Source organism: Vicugna pacos, chromosome 8 (genome assembly GCF_048564905.1).
Source record: "Vicugna pacos chromosome 8, VicPac4, whole genome shotgun sequence".
Lineage (NCBI taxonomy): Eukaryota > Metazoa > Chordata > Mammalia > Artiodactyla > Camelidae > Vicugna > Vicugna pacos.
This window is the reverse complement of record NC_132994.1, coordinates 76,446,308-76,463,203: the sequence shown is the minus strand read 5'-3', so window position 1 is coordinate 76,463,203 and position 16,896 is coordinate 76,446,308. Positions and strand designations below refer to the sequence as shown.

Sequence of the window (16,896 nt, the reverse complement as noted above, 5' to 3'; positions counted from 1 at the left end):
TGCGCGATGGTTGCTGGCGAGGGACCGACACCGGCTCGGGAGCCAGTGTGAGCCGCGGTGCGACTCCAGGCCGGCACACCTGCAGGATCCGGGGTGCGCTTGGAGAGCGAGGAGGGCCCGGCTCCCGGGAGTAAGGGAGCATCTCGGGCATCCAGACAGCCCCTGGGCGAGGTGCGGGCCGGGCGAGCTCGGGAGCCCGGTTCTTCCACCCTCATCGCGTCCCCCTCCTCCTCCCGGCCTCCGGGGCCCGCCGGGCCGCTTTGATGGAGGTGCAAACATCTGGGGGAGGGCGGAGGTATAGGGGCTGGGCCGGGCCGCGCAGTGCCGGGCTGCGGATTTACAAGAAACAGGCGCGGGAGCCCATTGTTGGCGGCCCGCCTCCGCAGCCCGCCCGGCGGGGTCTGATATGGCCGCGCGCGGCCAATGGGCAGCTGCCCGGGCACTTCAAAGGGCGCTCGGCCCAATCCGCCGCGCCCCCCGCCGCCGCCGCCGCGGCGGCTCTATTTATGCCGAGGGGACAGATTCTCTCTCCCCAGAGACCTACTCTAGCAGCTCCTTGAGGGAGTTCAAGTGGAATAACCTTTCCCCCCACCCCTTTCCCCCGCCCCCTCCCCCCAAGATCGCCTTCTTCACCCTCCTCCCAGGTCTGGGGGCGCCGTCGGTCCTCTCGTCTTGGGTGCGCGGCCGCCTCCTGGGGTGAAGGTGGCTCTTGGATAGCGAGTGAGGGCTTCGGGGGCGGTGGGGAGGGGGCGGGAGAATGAGCTCCCCCGGCGCCGAGAGCGGGGGGAAGAGCCTGCAGTACCGAGTGGACCACCTGCTGAGCGCCGTGGAGAGCGAGCTGCAGGCGGGCAGCGAGAAGGGCGACCCCACGGAGCGCGAGCTGCGCGTGGGCCTGGAGGAGAGCGAGCTGTGGCTGCGCTTCAAGGAGCTCACCAACGAGATGATTGTCACCAAGAACGGCAGGTAGGCGCGCGGCCGGGTCTGGGGCACGCGCCACGCACTCGGGCGGGCCGGGCGCCGGCTGCAGAGGTCCGCACTGTGCCACACTTTCTCCGGGTGGAAGTTTTTTTGCTCATTTCCGCTCAGGCTGGAAACAGACCCTTGTGGCCTCTAATTACTCCTCTGGGGCCTCTTGGTGTAATCTTCACTCATCTGGGGAGGAGGACTCCTGGGGGAGTCTCCCGACCCGCGCCTGCCCGGCCGGCTTGGCCCGGGTGCTGCCACCCTCTGCCGGGTCCTCTCCCGCCGGCCTCCAGAGGCCGTGGGATAGCGCAGAGGACGCTTGTGGATCTAGGAGGGTCCTGGGAAGCGGGGAACTACGGAGTCTCTTTTAAGTTCCCGAGGGGACTCCTCACTGCTCCAACTGACACGCCTCCGCCTTGGGTCTAATGGGTCAGATCCGGGTCCTCCTGCTGAGCGCCTCCCTTTCCAGGAGGATGTTCCCCGTGCTGAAGGTGAACGTGTCCGGCCTGGACCCCAACGCCATGTACTCCTTCCTGCTGGACTTCGTGGCTGCTGACAACCACCGCTGGAAGTACGTGAACGGCGAGTGGGTGCCAGGGGGCAAGCCCGAGCCGCAGGCGCCCAGCTGCGTCTACATCCACCCCGACTCGCCCAACTTCGGGGCGCACTGGATGAAGGCGCCGGTCTCCTTCAGCAAAGTCAAGCTCACCAACAAGCTCAACGGAGGAGGCCAGGTAGGTGTGATGGGGTGGGGGCGGGAGAGGGGTGGGGGTAGGGGACGGCGCGAGGACACCACGACTCCGCACCTTCTTGCGGTGGAGCCTTGGCAGGGCGCTGCCTGCATGGAGGTGACATCTGCCTTCCTCAATTAAGCCTTTGGTGTTGTTTATAGTAACCTGACGACAGTAACACCAAGGCCTGGAGAGCGGGGGGGGGGGGGGGGGGCGCCAAGCCTCCCCTTTGAGCACTCAAGCAGGTCTTAAACTTCGGGGTCACTTTTGCGTCCTAGTCCTCAGCGTTCCTAACGGCAGAGAACACCTCAGCCTTGACGGTCAAGCGTCATTTGAGAGCCGGATATGCCCACCGTGTAGTATCTCCAGCTTGAAGTTTGAACGCACGTGTAAATATGTCCTTTTCCGCAGAAAGGTCTTTAGTTTTGGATTGAGGATCATTTCTGGGAGACCTGGTGTTCCCGAAAGCCAGGCTCGCGCGCTGGTGTTTAAAGGTGCCTTTAGCTGCCCTGGAAGCCTTGGTCAAAGCATTTCTCCATGAGCATTCGCTGCTTTTAACGGCATGTAGCATCTCACATGCTTTTGCAAACTAGTCGTGGGAGCAGCATTTGATGGGAAACCTGCCAACTTCAGCAGTGAAGACATTTTCCTGCAAGCTGAGAGATCTTTTGCACCTTGAATGTATTTTTCTCCTCAACAGCAGGGCAAATGGGTGTTTGGTTGTCTTCACGGTGGGACTGTGATGACCACCATTGCCGGTTTGTGTCTCTGTCAGATCATGTTGAATTCCTTACACAAGTATGAGCCCCGAATCCACATAGTGAGAGTTGGGGGTCCGCAGCGCATGATCACCAGCCACTGCTTCCCGGAGACGCAGTTCATAGCTGTGACGGCTTACCAGAACGAGGAGGTGAGCGGCGCGCGCGGCGTTCCTGTGTCGTGTAGCTTTCTTGTGTCGCGGGTGCCGAGTCCCGGAGATTCGCACGAATACAGAGACTGTGTCTTTTGTGGGATCATTGGTGTCTTTTCAAGTAATTTATCGTAACCACAAAATTGGGACTGAAGGGAGAAAAGCTTTAAAATGAGTCATTATTAAAGCAATTTCCCCCTTTAATTTTCCACAAAAGTATATAAAACTAGAAGCGCCCACTAAAATGCTCAAAATGAAAAGATGAGTAAAAACATTGAGATGAAGTACTGTGAGGGCTTCTTGAGAACAAAACTTCAGGAAAAGGCATCTCCTCACTTTGGGAATCTTCCTGAAAGGGCCGGGGACACCCCTCCAAATCCACGCAGTGTGAAGAATCAACCAGATGCAGAATACAGGTTCGTGCCTGTAAAGCTATGTCCAAGTCGGACCCCAAAGTACAGTCTGTGATTAGCTGGCTAGGTTGTCCGTGTTGATCACCAACTAGGACTCACCTTCACTATTGCCAAGCAGCCCTAGGTTATGTTTTGAGCCATATTTGTTTGATGTATGCACACAGAATATTGTCAGCAGTAGGTTAAGCTTATTGTAAATTACACTCGGAAAATTAGCATTTAAAAACTTTTTATAAATGTGCTGTTCTTTATAAGATATTGTGATTACTCAGCTACTTCAGATCCAAATAGAAACACATACTTGGAAAGAAGTCTGATTATATTTGGATATTTAGAGGGGTTACTGGTGGTTCCCAATTTCTTGGTGCCAAATAAAATCCTCTGACCATATAGAAATGTGCTAGTAAACTCAACTTCTTGTTTTTCAGATCACAGCTCTTAAAATTAAATACAATCCATTTGCAAAAGCTTTCCTTGATGCAAAGGAAAGGTGAGAGAATTCTAACTATATACTCTTTAGGCCAAGAAGTATGCAGAAAAATGAAATATTACTGCCGTGCTATTTTCTAGACGCTCTCCTTCTTGACAATTCAATCCACTTTTTTGACAGAAGTGATCACAAAGATATGATGGAAGAACCCGGAGACAGCCAGCAATCTGGGTACTCCCAATGTACGGTTTGTTGCACTCTGTCTACCCAGACACACCTTGTTTTGGGGACTAGACTGCTGGGAGCTGGGAGCTTGGAGCTGGGGACGGAGCAGGGAGTTTCTGGGTGTGGCGGGAGCACTTTGCCCTTTGCCATGCAAGCCATATGTGTTGGCTGTTGGCTGTGTTTCTACTGGTCTTCAACCTACTGGTTCTCAGCCTCTGCCCCACCTGGGGTCGTGGAGCCCATGGGGCTCCTGACAGAGAAGTCTGGGGAGAATTTTCCTGGGCTCTTTTGCTTTTCTTCGAGGCCGCTCCGACCATGGCTGGGACGGATCACTGAGTCCTTGGCGGGTGTTTAGACTCTGCTGTGTTGAGCAAGAAGGGAGTGCAGCCCTTATGTCCACTTTGAGATGGCTTCTCTTTTTGTTAGTGGTTGAAAACAGAAGGATCATCTTTGGAATGGTGCTTCTGACAGCGTGTGGTTTTCCCCTTAGCCTGCTTCTGATCCAAGGATGGCCTGTCAGCTCGTGCTGGAAACAGTGGCTATAGGATGGGAAAAGTCTGCTTAAACAAGTCTAGCTTCCTTAGGAGTTCTGTGAGCCAGAGCAAAGTGACGGAGGTCTACAGCAGAGTCTTTTAGGAGAAAAGGCTTTGTCTAGCCCTCCTCCACACTCAGGGAGGGACTCTGAGAGATAAATGATTGACAACTGTAGGGACGGAGAAGTTAGTGCTTGCTGTCACTTCAAGTCTGGATGAACCAGCATGGTGCCCTCCTAAGCAATCATTTCCTTTCCTTTTCCTTCCTTCCTCCCTCCCTTCTATCCTTCCTCCCTTCCATCCTTCCATCCTTCCTTCCTCCCCCCCTTCCATCCTCCCTTCCTTCCTTCCTTCCTTCCTTCCTTCCTTCCTTCCTTCCATTTTATGGACTAATTTGGCAAACAGTGCTCCTAAGTGGCTCGCGGGCTGCCATGTCAGAGAGCAGATTATGAACAACCTTTCTGGAGCGTGAGGGGCCCCGGCGTTGCGGCCCCATCCCGCCCCGCCCTCCTTTATATGGTGCCTGAAAAACTGTGTGCAGTTCAGGCGCTGGAGCTGGAGTCCTTGTCCTCCTAGAGGTTGCTCTTCTGAATGAAAAAAGAAAATTTGAAGAAAAAAAAAAGAGTGGAGAAGAAAGTGGGTTTTGTACAGGAGGACAGGACTGTGCTGGAACAACTTTCTGACTGATGGACAAGGCAGGCGAGCGCAAGCCTGAGGCAGAAGAGGAGTGAGCAGAACGTGGGGCACCACCGGCCGGGACAAGCACTCCCGTGTGTGACGGGGTGGGGCTGGGGCTGGGGTGAAGTGGGGACACGGGGACTCAGCTGCCTGGTTCCCCTTGTGTGTCTTGAACATGTCTGTTTTTACATTTTACTGAAGCTCGGCAGTCAGGCCCTGAGAACTGACCTAATTATGGAGCAGAACATCCCGTAAGAGGCCAGGAGGAGGGGGGGAGAGTAGGATTTTTGAATAAGAGCAGCTGAGGAAGCCTTAGGCTTGGCTGAGGCTGGGTCTCCCGGGTTATCTCAGGGGCCGTGGGTTTGGAAACCTTGGCCAGCCTGGGGCCGCTAGTGTGGAGCTGACACCCATGCTGCCTGAAGACTCGGCTTGGGTGCTCGCTGGTCCGCGAATCCTAAGGAGAAGGCCCACAGCTCCCTGGCCTCGGGGCTCCTGCCCTTTCAGTAACGGAGGTGATGCAAATGCCAGTTACTCAGCACTCTTTTCTCACAGCAGGGGGGTGGCTGATTCCTGGAGCCAGCACCCTGTGTCCACCCGCCACCTCCCACCCTCAGTTCGGAGGCCCCCTCTCGCTTCCCTCCACGCACGGCTGTGAAACGTACCCGGCCCTGAGGAGCCACCGTCCATCCCCCTACCCCAGCCCTTACGCACATCGGAACAATTCTCCAAGTAAGTCCTGACTGGAAAGGAGTTTTGGGGTGGCCGGGACACTTCTGGGGAGGGAAAGGCAGCCTGCAGGGTCCCGGAGGCTGGATCTTTAGTGGCTCGGGAGGGACTTTGATTGCACGTCCTCATCACTGCTGGCTCGACCACAGAGACATCCAGACCACAGGGGCTTTTGGAGCTGAATGTGACTCAGTTATTACTCCCAGAATGGAGGCCCACGTCTAGGCGCCCAGGCTTGGGCATTTTATGAACCCCTCTAAAGCGACGTTGGGTCAGCCAGGTGCAGAGATCAATGGCTTGACTAGACACAGTATGTTTCCCAAGTATGGTTCCCAGGTCAGTAGCGTCAGCATCACCTGGAAACCACCCCGACTTAGTCGGAAGCACCAGGGGTGGGTCCAGCAGTTTGCGGTTTAAGAAGCCCCCTGACGCGTGCTTGAGCGCCATGAACACTGGACGAGCCCATGATAGTCGCTGCACCGCGCTCTCTCTAACGCCATCTATGCCTGGGCTTCATTTTGTCTGGCTCCAGAAGGAAGGAAAAAGCTAATGAACACCATAAAACAATTAAGCAATTAAAGCTGATTTGAGATGAAAGGAGTTTATTTGGTAAGGAAATAGCCATTCACCCAGAGGCTAGGAGAAACCATATTTTAAATTTTGCTCAGTTATGGTTTCTAAAGCCCTTTTAACTCTTCAGAAATAACCCCTTAGGGGAAAGGCAGGTTAAAGCTACATTCAACTTTATTTTTAAAGGTAATTAATCCCCACTCATGTGACTGTAGGATTCCATTTTTACAGGGCAGCCACTGAGCTAATGGTAAAGAAAAAGCCTGGGTTTACTGGAATGTATCTTCAAATGCACACATTTGACGCTAAACATTAGCCTCGATGACCAGTTAAGCAGGCTGGTGGGTTTGCTCTCTGTCTTCACTGTCACACACAGTGCTGCTGTCCATGTTGGGTAGCCCGTTACTGGTAGTGTTTGGCAGTATCTCAGTGGATTTTGTCGCTTGTGGAAGACTCCATGAGTAATGACACTTTATTACATCCGGTAGCCTATTCGGACAACTCATCTGCATGTTTATCCATGCTCCAATCCCATGACAACTGGTCCAGCCTTGGAGTGCCTGCCCACACCAGCATGCTCCCCATGAATCCGAACGCCGGTCCTCCTACGGGCTCCAGGTAATGTGCAGCTGGGGATGGATGCAGACTGTCCTGGGATCTCTGGGTGCCTGTGACTTCACACCATCTCATTCACTGGCCTCCATTCTGCCCTTCACCTCACATCCTGAGTTTTTATTTACAATTTGACCACTAGTCAGAAATGACTGCGGATCCCAGGTGACATGACTGTTACGAGTTCCTGCTCCAGTCTTTTCTCTGGGAAGACGGGTGGCTCCCTCAGGGTGGATGGGAGCTGGGCTGTAACAGAAGGAAAGCAGGGACCCTATCCTGGCTCTGCTAACTACTAGCATGTGATGGATAAGTCTTTTAAACTCTCTGAGCCTCGTTTCTCCAAGAAAAAGGCATAAAATGACCCCAGCTTCAGCCCATCTGTACAGGGTTGTTGAGGTCAGTAGGAGAGAATTTTGAATAAATGTTTCCAGACCTTTTTTGACAGGCACTATTAAATTAAGGAAATAAATATGTTGGATTTCTGTGGAAAGAGAACCAAAGTTCTGAGCATGAATGCTGGGTAACCTGCAAAGAATGATGACTATTTTATTATTAACCTGAAAATTATGTACAGGAAGGTTGGTTTAAAAAATCAGGTCAGTCAGTAAGTGTGTTGCATCTCTTCGTAGGATTTTTATAATAAAAAACTAAAATAACAAACCTAGAGGTCAGTCCTCACTTTCAGGAGGACTGAAATCAGGAAACGGGCCCAAAGATATTAAATGAGTGAACAAGCTGGCCACGGTCTATAGATAAGACATCTTGACCGTAAAAGCAATGCCGTTTCTATGTAGAGAACGTCAAAATTTGTCTGAGATCCTAATTCCTATGTCTAGGAAACAATTCCTTTAAAATAAGAATCTAATTGTTTACTCTTGAGAAAGTAAAACAATGTGCAACCAGCCAGCTTTCCAAGGGCCCTGAAGCCACTCGGAGCTGCTGTAAACGGGGTGGCCTGCGGTCACAGAGGGGCTCCCCCTGTGCGTTTCAGGGCGTCTTGTTTCTCTTCTTCTGTGAAGTGGGGAGAGCAGCCCCCTCACTGAACTCAGGCTTGTTTGTGAGTGTGAATGCATCTGAAGCGCAGGACGTGGCTTGCTAAAGAATATAGCCCACTGCTGCGCACGGCCTCCCTGCTCATTTATAGGAAGACCCTACTGTAAGAGAAAGAAACTTTCTGGAAACAAAATTTGAGCATAATGTAATGCTGTTCAGGTCCGTGTTCTTAAGACTGGAGGATTTAGTACCGGTTTCCAACTCCTTTCGTAGACTGGGGATCAGCCTCCACAGCGGTCGCGGACCAAGGGAAACGTGACACAGCTGTGAAGGGCAGAGCTGGGACTTACTTCCAGTCTGATCCCCAGGTGCCTGTCTTTCTGGGAGCGGTGCCCATACAGGAGTTGCTGGCCGGGACAGAATGCTCTCCATTGCTCAGTGTTTTATTTTTATTTAATTAAAAAACTTTTCCTTTGAAGGCACCTTTAAAAAAAAAATAGGGGTACTGAGGATTGACTCCAGACCTCGTGCATGCTAAGCACATGACCCACCACTGAGCTGTGCCCTCCCCAGGCTCAGTGTTTTAGGTGTTGTCTCCACCCTAGGAGTCCCTGGGAGGTGCAGGGGGGTGGCGTGCTGGTTCACACAGAAGCATCTGATGCAGTGTGTCTGAGGATTCTGGATTCTGAGCAAGAGCGCAAAACTGGCGTCTTTTGCAGGAAATCCTAACAGCGCTCTGCCCGGGGCTACGTCTAGGTAAATAGCTGGCGTCCTCATGATTTTGCTTCCTGTTAATAGACCAGACGGTAACGTCCACACAGATCAGAGGAAAAGGCCCGTTTGAAAGGAAGACACCCAGTGACCCAGCTGTCGGGAGACGGGTGCTGGTAGTGTCCTTCCCCGCCCGCAGCTGGCCGGGGCACCCCGACCCCACGCCTCTGACCTGTCTGTTTCCCCTTCTCTCCGCCGCAGTCAGCACCCCAGCCTGTGGTCCGTGAGCAGCGGCACCGTCCCCCCCGGCGCCCAGACAGCAGGGATGTCCAGCGGGCTGGGAGCCCAGTTCTTCCGAGGCCCTGCTGCCCGCTCTGCGCCCCTCGCGCACCCAGTCCCCGCTTCCTCCTCCGCGGGGTCCCCGCTGTATGAAGGGGCCGCCACGGCCGCAGACATTGCCGACAGCCAGTATGACGCCTCGGCCCACGCCCGCCTCCTAGCCTCGTGGACCCCAGTGTCGCCTCCGTCCATGTGAACGAGGGCCCTGGGTCTTAAAAGACACAATGACTTCTTTGTTGTGGCAGCAAGTGTTGATTTGATGGGCCATCTCTGGGGCAAGGGGAGGAAATTAGCCTCACTGTGAGGACGAGGAGGAACTCAAGTCTTGCTATTTATCAAGCGTCCCCCCACCACCATCGTTGCCCATCCTTGGTGGTGGCAGTGCGGTCCCGAGTCCTTTATGTGCTGCAGGTGAATTCAAGTATGGAGGCCATGCAGTTGGCCTATTTTACCATGATTCACAGTAAAAATTACTTGCTCACATCCAGAAATTTTGTTTCTATGCGGCACATAGATCATCTTGGGACATCAGAGTTTGTAAACTCCGCTGGTCCTACTCTAGTGACACCAAAAAGCACACTTTTAATTCTTTTTCTTGTTACTTTCGAGTAGCTTTCCGGTCCCTTTTGTGGCAGTGTCACAGTTGCAGCTGAGCTGTGAAAGACAGAATGAAATCAGTTGAGGTCGGCAGATTGCAGCTGAAGTGGAAATGTGCAGCCTCTGCCAACTAGGATGCGTTTGTTTCAAGCATAGGTAGCTAATCTCTTGTATTGTTAAACCTCCCACTGTTTATATTTTTCTTTTGACAAAGTAGCCAAAGACAATCAGCAGAAAGCGTTTTCTGCAAAATAAAGGCAATGTGCAAGATGTGGTTGGTCTAATTATTGCTCACACCCCTGCTTTTTGGGAATGAGATCGTGTGGTTTGTGACAGCTGGTGATAAAGATCATTTTGGAGAAGCTTTTCAGTGGGTGATGGACTTCAACATTTTATCTAATCAGTTGTGGAACTGGAAGTGAAATTTGCATATATTTACTCAGTGCTAATTGCCACAAAACAGGCAAAAGATGTCAAATGATTTCCAAGAAAGTCAAAGAGTCAATGCTGAATCATGAATGTGGATAATGACAGAATGTAGAAATGCTGATGTTGTAGAGTTACTGTGGGATGCCTACCTGATTCAAGCACAAACACGTAAAGTGAACTGACAAGAAGCCATAGTTTCTAAATGTAAGGTGCAGGCGCCGCAGTCGTTTGAACAATGTGGTGTTTGTAAATGACTTTCCTGCTGGTGAGGCTGCCGAGCAGTGACCAGGACCGTGCCTGTGCTGCGCTGGGGTGATTCCTCCATCTAGTGGCAAAAGCCTTACTTTAATCTTGTTCAAGCTCGAAGTTCTGGACTCTTACTTTTTAAAAGAGTGTAAGCCTAGAATTTAACTGTAAATAGCTGAAGTTTCAGTGTATTTGTGCCTGCTTTCCAGGTGAGACGTGCTTCTTGTGAACTATTGGCCACCTGAAAGTTTTTCTTGGCTTTATTCCTACTAGGTTTTACCGTAGCTCACGTAGAAATACCCCAGATCAGAAGATTTGTTGACTTAAACATATTGGAAGAATATTTTAAAATAAACCATGCCCAAGAGGATGGGGAAGTAAACTGGCCTCGGCAGTCTGGCTCCAGGCACGGGGTCTGCAGGAGAAGGGTCGGGGCCTGGGGGCAGGAGGTGTGGGGATGGTGTGCGCAGAGACCCCACGCGCGGGCATTTCCCAGGAAACGTGGCTGTCTCCTCCATCATCCTGACTGCTCCCGAAGGCTGGGACCAAGGTCTTGTGCTCCTAGAACCTACCTAGCCCAGTGCCTGCCCCTTTCCAAGCCTTCCAGAGTGCTCCTGAGCAGGGACTCACTGTGGGGTGGAGAGGGGCCTGGGCCACTGAGATGCGCGCGGATGCCGCGGGTTACTGAGGGGCTGTTCCTGACAGCACTGCAGGGAACGTGGCCCTGCCCCAGGCTGGGGGCTGTGGGGACACTGAGTCATGGGTCCTAAATCCAGGGGCCTTCAGCTCTGGTTGAGGAGAGCGATCACCCGTGCAGAGGAGGGACAGGGCCTTGACGTGGGTTTCTAAAGGTGACCCAGAGTTCAAATTCAAGAAATGACTATTTTAATGTACCAAACAATGTCCTTGCAGTTACACAGGGGGCTGTGGCTGTCGCATGGCCCAAGGAGCCTGCAATTTGGTACCAAAGACCTGCATTGAGTGTTCCTTTGCCTCCCTTGCCAGTGGGGACCCCAGGAAAGTTAAGTTACCAGTCCAGAAGCTGAAGCCTCTTATCTGTAAAGATGGAGAAGGAAGATGCTGGGTGGTGTTAAACATAAATCTGTTTTATCCAGAACATGAGCTTTTCTGTGCTGCGGTTTGTCCTATCGGCCAATTGACAAATGGTATGAAATCTATGGACAAGAAGGAAGCTCACTTAAAAGACACCAGGAATTTTAATCAACAGTGCACGGGGAGAACAAAGGCTTCCATCACACAGGAGGAAGAAAAGAGGCCACCAGGGAAGGAGAAGCAGCGGCCATCGGCACGCAAGCGTCCGGAGAGGGGCTTCACATGGCTGGGAGGGGTCTCCACCTGAATCCCGCAACAGAGACAGCAGAAGACGGCCACACAGTAGACAGGGGACATCCCCCCACACCCCATCCTTCCCTTCATCTTGACCTGTAATTACTGGGCACCGCTGATAACTGAGGAGCCGCGTTAGTAACCATTGTTTGTCTTAAAATACAATTTGGCTCTAAAAACAGGAAAGAGGAAGTGTTGTGATTACAAAAGGGATTTATTAATGTGAGTAGCGGAAGTCCTTAGAAGACAGCACAAGTACAGCTAGACACGTCCACGCGAGGCGGCGCGCGCCCCTCCGGCGGCTGCTCGCGGGGCTGCAAGACGCCGGAGCCCGTGCGAGGCCCGCAGGCAGCGCCTCTGGCGGGAGCCGGAATGGGCCCCTTTCTCCAGGTCCTCACGCTCACGTATCCTCTTTCCCAAAACTGGTCTGCCTGAGAGGCGTCTGGAGGTGGGGTGCCCCCTCCCCAACCCTTTCACGATTGCCCTTTTCCCACTTAAAAGGAGAGTTTACTGCTGCCTTACCGGGCTCTCCATTGACTCAGGTGTAAAACCTCCGGACATCAAACGAAGGCAATTGTTCAACCCCAAGGCGCCATAAAGGTCTCCGGCTCGCCCCGGCCCTCCTCCGCATGGAGGCCGACGCCCCTTCCCGGCACCCAGACGCACATCGCTCAGTCCCAGCCACCCGCGAGGAAGGCTGGCCCATCTGACCCAGCCCTAAATTCCTGGGAGGTGGGAACAGCTGTCATTTCGGGTGTTTATGACGTGCCAGTCACTGTTCTAAGGGCATTGCATCTCACTTCAACCTCCTAAGAAACTTCTCCTCTTTTTATGGAAAAGCAAGAGGCGGTCCAGAGGAGAAGGCTATCTCGTCCAAGGTCAGTGAGCGAGGAATAAGACACGCGCCCTGGAAACCTGAGTGCCGAGCACCCCTCTCTACCAGGGTGCTTGGCCTAGCAAAGTAAGTCCAGTGTGCGTTCCCGGTCTAACCAGGTGGGAGCACACAGGGACCGCGGAGATGCAGGAACTCGCCTGACCTGCTTGCTCCATCTCATGAGCTGTTAGATTCCCAAAAGGCATCTGGTACAGTAGACAACTGTGCACATTGGAAACACGGCTTAACCCCGCCTTCCAGGAACCTGAGGCTGGATGCTGGGGTGGGAGGAGGGGGCTTGAAGAAGAGGCGGGAAGTGGGATGTGAACGGGATGAGGCGGTTCAATGACCAAAATGCTGAGCTATGAACAGGAGATGCACGCAGGCCCTGAGGAGTGGCCACTGCAGGTTGGTCGGTCACCCCAGGCTTCTGTCTGCTGCCGTGGCCTCCCCTGCCCCTCCTCCCCTCACAAACATGTGTTGAATACATGCTCTGTGCCGGGCTTTGGGATGATGTTGGGGTGCTGAGGGAACCTGACGATGAAGCCCTACCACCCCATTTAAGACAAGAAAAAGGGTTTTAAAGGAGTACACATTAAAAAAATATATACCCACAAAACCACCACCACAATCAAGACAGCTAACGTCCCATCCCTCCCCAGGAGGGGCAATTTTCGAATTCAAAATTTATCTCTTCCCATCCCCTTTACCCACTGGTAACCATAAGTTTGTTCTCTGGTCTGTGAGTCTGTTTCTGTTTTGTAAATTAGTTCATTTGTGTCCTTTCTTTTTTAAGATTTCACATATAAGTGACATCCTATGGTATTCTTCTTTCTCTGTCTAACTTACTTCATTTAGAATGACGATCTATATGTCCATCCATGTTGCTGCAAATGGCATTATTTTATTCTTTTTTATGGCTGAGTAGTATTCCACTGTGTATGTATACCACATCTTCTTTATCCAGTCATCTGTCGATGATCATTTAGGTTGTTTCCATGCCTTGGCTATTGTAAATAGTGCTGCTGTGAACGTTGGGGTGCATGTGTCTTTTTTATATTTTTTTCTGAGTATATGCTCAGAAGTGGGATTGCTGGATCTTAGGGTAAGTCTATTTTTATTTTTTTAAGAAACCTCTATACTGTCCTACAAAGTGGCTGCACCAAACTGCATTTCCACCATCAGTGTAGGAGGGTTCCTTTTTCCCCACACCCTCTCTGGCATTTGTCATCTGTGGACTTTTGAATGATGGCCATTCTGACTGGTGTGAGGTGATACCTCAGTGTAGCTGTGATTTGCATTTCTCTGACAATCAGTGATTTCGAGCATCTTTTCCTGTGCTTGTTGGCCATCTGGATGTCTTCTTTGGAGAGATGTCTATTTACATAAAAGAAGACACATTTGAATGAAGTATTTAGGAGAAAATAAGCAGTGTCTTTGGAAGGGCTTCCAAGTGGGGCCCTTTTTATAATTTTTAATTTTTTAAAATTGAAGTCTAGTTGGTGTGCAATGTTCTGTTAGTTTCTGATGAGAAGTGTGGTGGGCACGGCATACACAGCTGTACATTTTCCTTTTTGGATTCTACATTACAAGATGTTGAATATAATTCCCTGTGCTGTACAGTAGGGCCTTGTTGTTCATTTTCTGTATAGTAGTGTGTAGCTGCTAATCCCATACTCCTAATTTATCCCCCACCACCCTGCCCCCGGTAACCATAAGTTTGTTTTCTATGTCTGTGAGAATCTTTGTTTTGTAAATAAGTTTGTTTGTCAGAATTTTTTACATTCCACATGTAAGTAATGTCATGTGATATTTGTCCTTCTCTGCAGGTGGGGCCCTTTAAATAAGTCTGTCCAGAGAGGAGGTAGCCCTGAAGCCAGGCAAGCTGAGCTCCCAGTGACAGAACAGCAGCTGTGAGGCTGTGAGGCCCTGGGAGCAGAAGCCGGGTTGTGTCTGAGGAACTGGGAGGGAGGCGTGGACAGACAGGGCAGTGACGGGGGGAGGGAAGAGGGGCACGAGGGGCCCACAGCCCTGGTAGCCCCGATAGCCCCGAACACTTGTACGTCTTTAAAATTGTTGTGAAATAGACACAAAAAGATTTACCACCTCAACCGTTTTTAAGGGCAGTGTTAAGTACAATTACACTGTTGTGCGGTCGTCACCTCTGTCCGTCCCCATAACGTTTTCATCATTCCAAACGGAAACTCTGTCCCCACGAAACACTAAATCCCTGTCTTCTCCCCCAGCCCCTGGCCCCCAGCTTTCAGCTTTCTATCTCTACAGATTTGACTCCCCCAGGGGCCTCGTGTAAGCAGGATCTGACAGTATTCGTTTTTTCACGATTTCTAGAATGTTAGTGGTTCTCAGTTTTATATTTAGGTCTGTGCTGTACCACACTTTTTTTTCCTGAATATGGAGTGAGGTAAGGGGTTACATTTCATTTTGCCCCCCATGGGGATATCTAGTTGTAAAAAAATGTTCCTTTCTACATAGGTTGAAAATTAATTGGCCATACAGTGTGGGTCAACTCTTGACTTTCTATTCTATTCCATTGATCAGATCATTGATGGTAGCAGCAAGCAAGTTAGTTAAGGGAGGTCTGAGAAAGCTATGCAAATGTGCAGAAAGCGGAAGTTTCTCTGGGTAATGGAATTTCCATTGTGACTTGGATGTTGAAGTTTTGGACAGTGATGGCTGTGGCCAAGGGAGTATCTTTCGGGTCCCTCGTGGACAGCTCCACCGTCAATGCAGCCTTTTGCCCCTGCTCCTCCTCAGATGGTGCTATGTGTTAGAGCTTCATCTTTGTCCTTTATCATTGTTTTGAGGTTACACCTAATTTTCTTATTTTTCTACTTAGTAATGTTCTTAATAATATAGAAGACAGACCAAAGATGGTTTGAAAAATTACACAGAGTGTAGAACAGATTTCTTTCATGACCCTACTCTTGAAATAATTTCCTCCAGCCCAGACAGGGCTTCCAGGTGTTTCTGACCGTACTGTGTTCGCGTAGGTCACTTCCCCGACTACGGGCATGTAGCATTTCTGTGACAGTGCTTGGGCACGCCACTTTCCCACCAACGATCAAGACTGTGTCAGATTTGTTTCCATTGATTCATATTACAGAGACAAGAACGTGTTCCCCCAGGCAGAGCTGAGACCTCTGTCGGGTAGAGTGCGAGGGCTGGTCTGAGGCACACACGGGGCTGGGACGTGTCGCCTGGCTCTCAGACTGCAGGCAGCGTCTCCACCCAAGTTTTTTGTGTGCTCTGCTCTTAGATCCCCAGTGTGGGGAATGAATGCCATTCCTCACCTAGGTAGGAGAATTTTCTCATCAGGGAAAACACATAGTTCAGCTTTGAGGAAAATTCCTTGGGTCTGAGTGATTGATGGACGATGGACTGAGAACCAGGAGGTAGTGTGTGTTCCAATTAAATGGTGCATGTTTTTAAAGAAAGTGGAACATCTTAACAGTATCTAAAGGGCTTATTTTTAACACGGATAATTAGCTATGTTTGAACCACGACTATACTTGACTCCTTTATGAAGCGTCTCTCATAAAAACAATTGGTGTTCATGTGACTTGTTTTTTGGCTTTTTTTAGATGAAGTAAAGTCACTTACAATGTGTCAGTTTCTGGTGTACAGCGTAATGTCCCAGTCATGCATATTTATAATACATATATTCATTTTCATATTCTTTTTTATTGAAGGTTATTACAAGATATTGAATATTGTTCCCTGTGCTATACAGAAGAAATTTGTTTTTTAATCTGTTTTTTTATATAGTAGATAATATTTGCAAATCTCGAACTCCCAAATTTATCCCATCCCACCTCCTCTCCCCTGGTAGCCGTAAGATTGTTTACTATGTCTGCAAGTCTGTTTCTGTTTTGTAGAGGAGTTCATTAGTGTCTTCTTTTTTCTTTTTTTTAGATTCCACATATAAGCGATATCATATGGTATTTTTCTTTCTCTTTCTGGCTGACTTCACTTAGAATGACCATCTCCAGGTCCATCCTCACGTGCCTGTTTAACGGTTACTTTCATACTAGAGAAAACATTTTGAGGAGCTTGCAAATCCTCCAGCACATATCCAAAGAACAGTCTTTTGTGAACTCAGATTGTTCCTGAGACGGCTTTATATTGTTATTCAGTATGTGGAGATGAGACTAAAGAAGGAGCAGGCAAATTATTTTTGAATTAGGAATAACCTAGTTCTGTCATTTTCAAAAGACTGTTGCTATGCTGAGAGTATTGAAAAGCAAGAAGGAATTGCCTTTAAAAAATGGCAAGCACTCATGACATATGCCTTATTTGTTGCAATTTTTAGTTTACTGTGCCGCCAGAGTAAAATGTCTTGTTGTGTTACTTAGTTTTTGGTTTTGAAAATGCATCCACTGTATCTGTGTAAGTTTTGCGAGAAGTATATTAGCATAATGGCCTTGGTCTGGATCAGCAGTTTCACGCGCTTGGTCTCACTGTGGCGTGAGCACCATGATGAAGAGCACCGAGTGCAGTGAGGTGAACTCTGGTTTCAGTAGCTATTCCCTATTTCTTCTCCTTTGGTCA

At 50.3% G+C, this 16,896-nt stretch overlaps 1 protein-coding gene across 3 annotated transcripts; it reads left to right on the top strand.

Moving 5' to 3' along the window:
- Positions 1-511: 511 nt before the first annotated feature.
- On the top strand, positions 512-9,030 carry TBXT (T-box transcription factor T). 3 transcript variants are annotated; one of them, XM_031679845.2, is made up of 8 exons: positions 512-963; positions 1,433-1,697; positions 2,470-2,604; positions 3,446-3,507; positions 3,628-3,689; positions 5,436-5,612; positions 6,668-6,797; positions 8,757-9,030. In XM_031679845.2, the coding sequence occupies exons 1-8, from the start codon at positions 758-760 to the stop codon at positions 9,028-9,030; spliced, it is 1,311 nt and encodes a 436-aa protein (XP_031535705.2). In that variant the 5' UTR covers positions 512-757. The 3 variants fall into 3 exon arrangements, with proteins under 3 accessions (XP_031535705.2, XP_072822452.1, XP_072822453.1); XM_072966351.1 differs by having other exon boundaries at positions 758-963; positions 5,439-5,612; XM_072966352.1 differs by lacking the exon at positions 5,436-5,612 and having other exon boundaries at positions 758-963.
- The last annotated feature ends 7,866 nt before the right edge of the window (positions 9,031-16,896 follow it).

Excerpts from the sequence above, each read along its gene's own strand:
- TBXT (XM_031679845.2), top strand. The coding sequence starts at position 758 with ATGAGCTCCCCCGGCGCCGAGAGCGGGGGGAAGAGCCTGCAGTACCGA. Across the intron at positions 964-1,432 it reads ATTGTCACCAAGAACGGCAG|GAGGATGTTCCCCGTGCTGA; the intron begins GTAGGCGCGCGG and ends CTCCCTTTCCAG. Across the intron at positions 1,698-2,469 it reads AGCTCAACGGAGGAGGCCAG|ATCATGTTGAATTCCTTACA; the intron begins GTAGGTGTGATG and ends TGTCTCTGTCAG.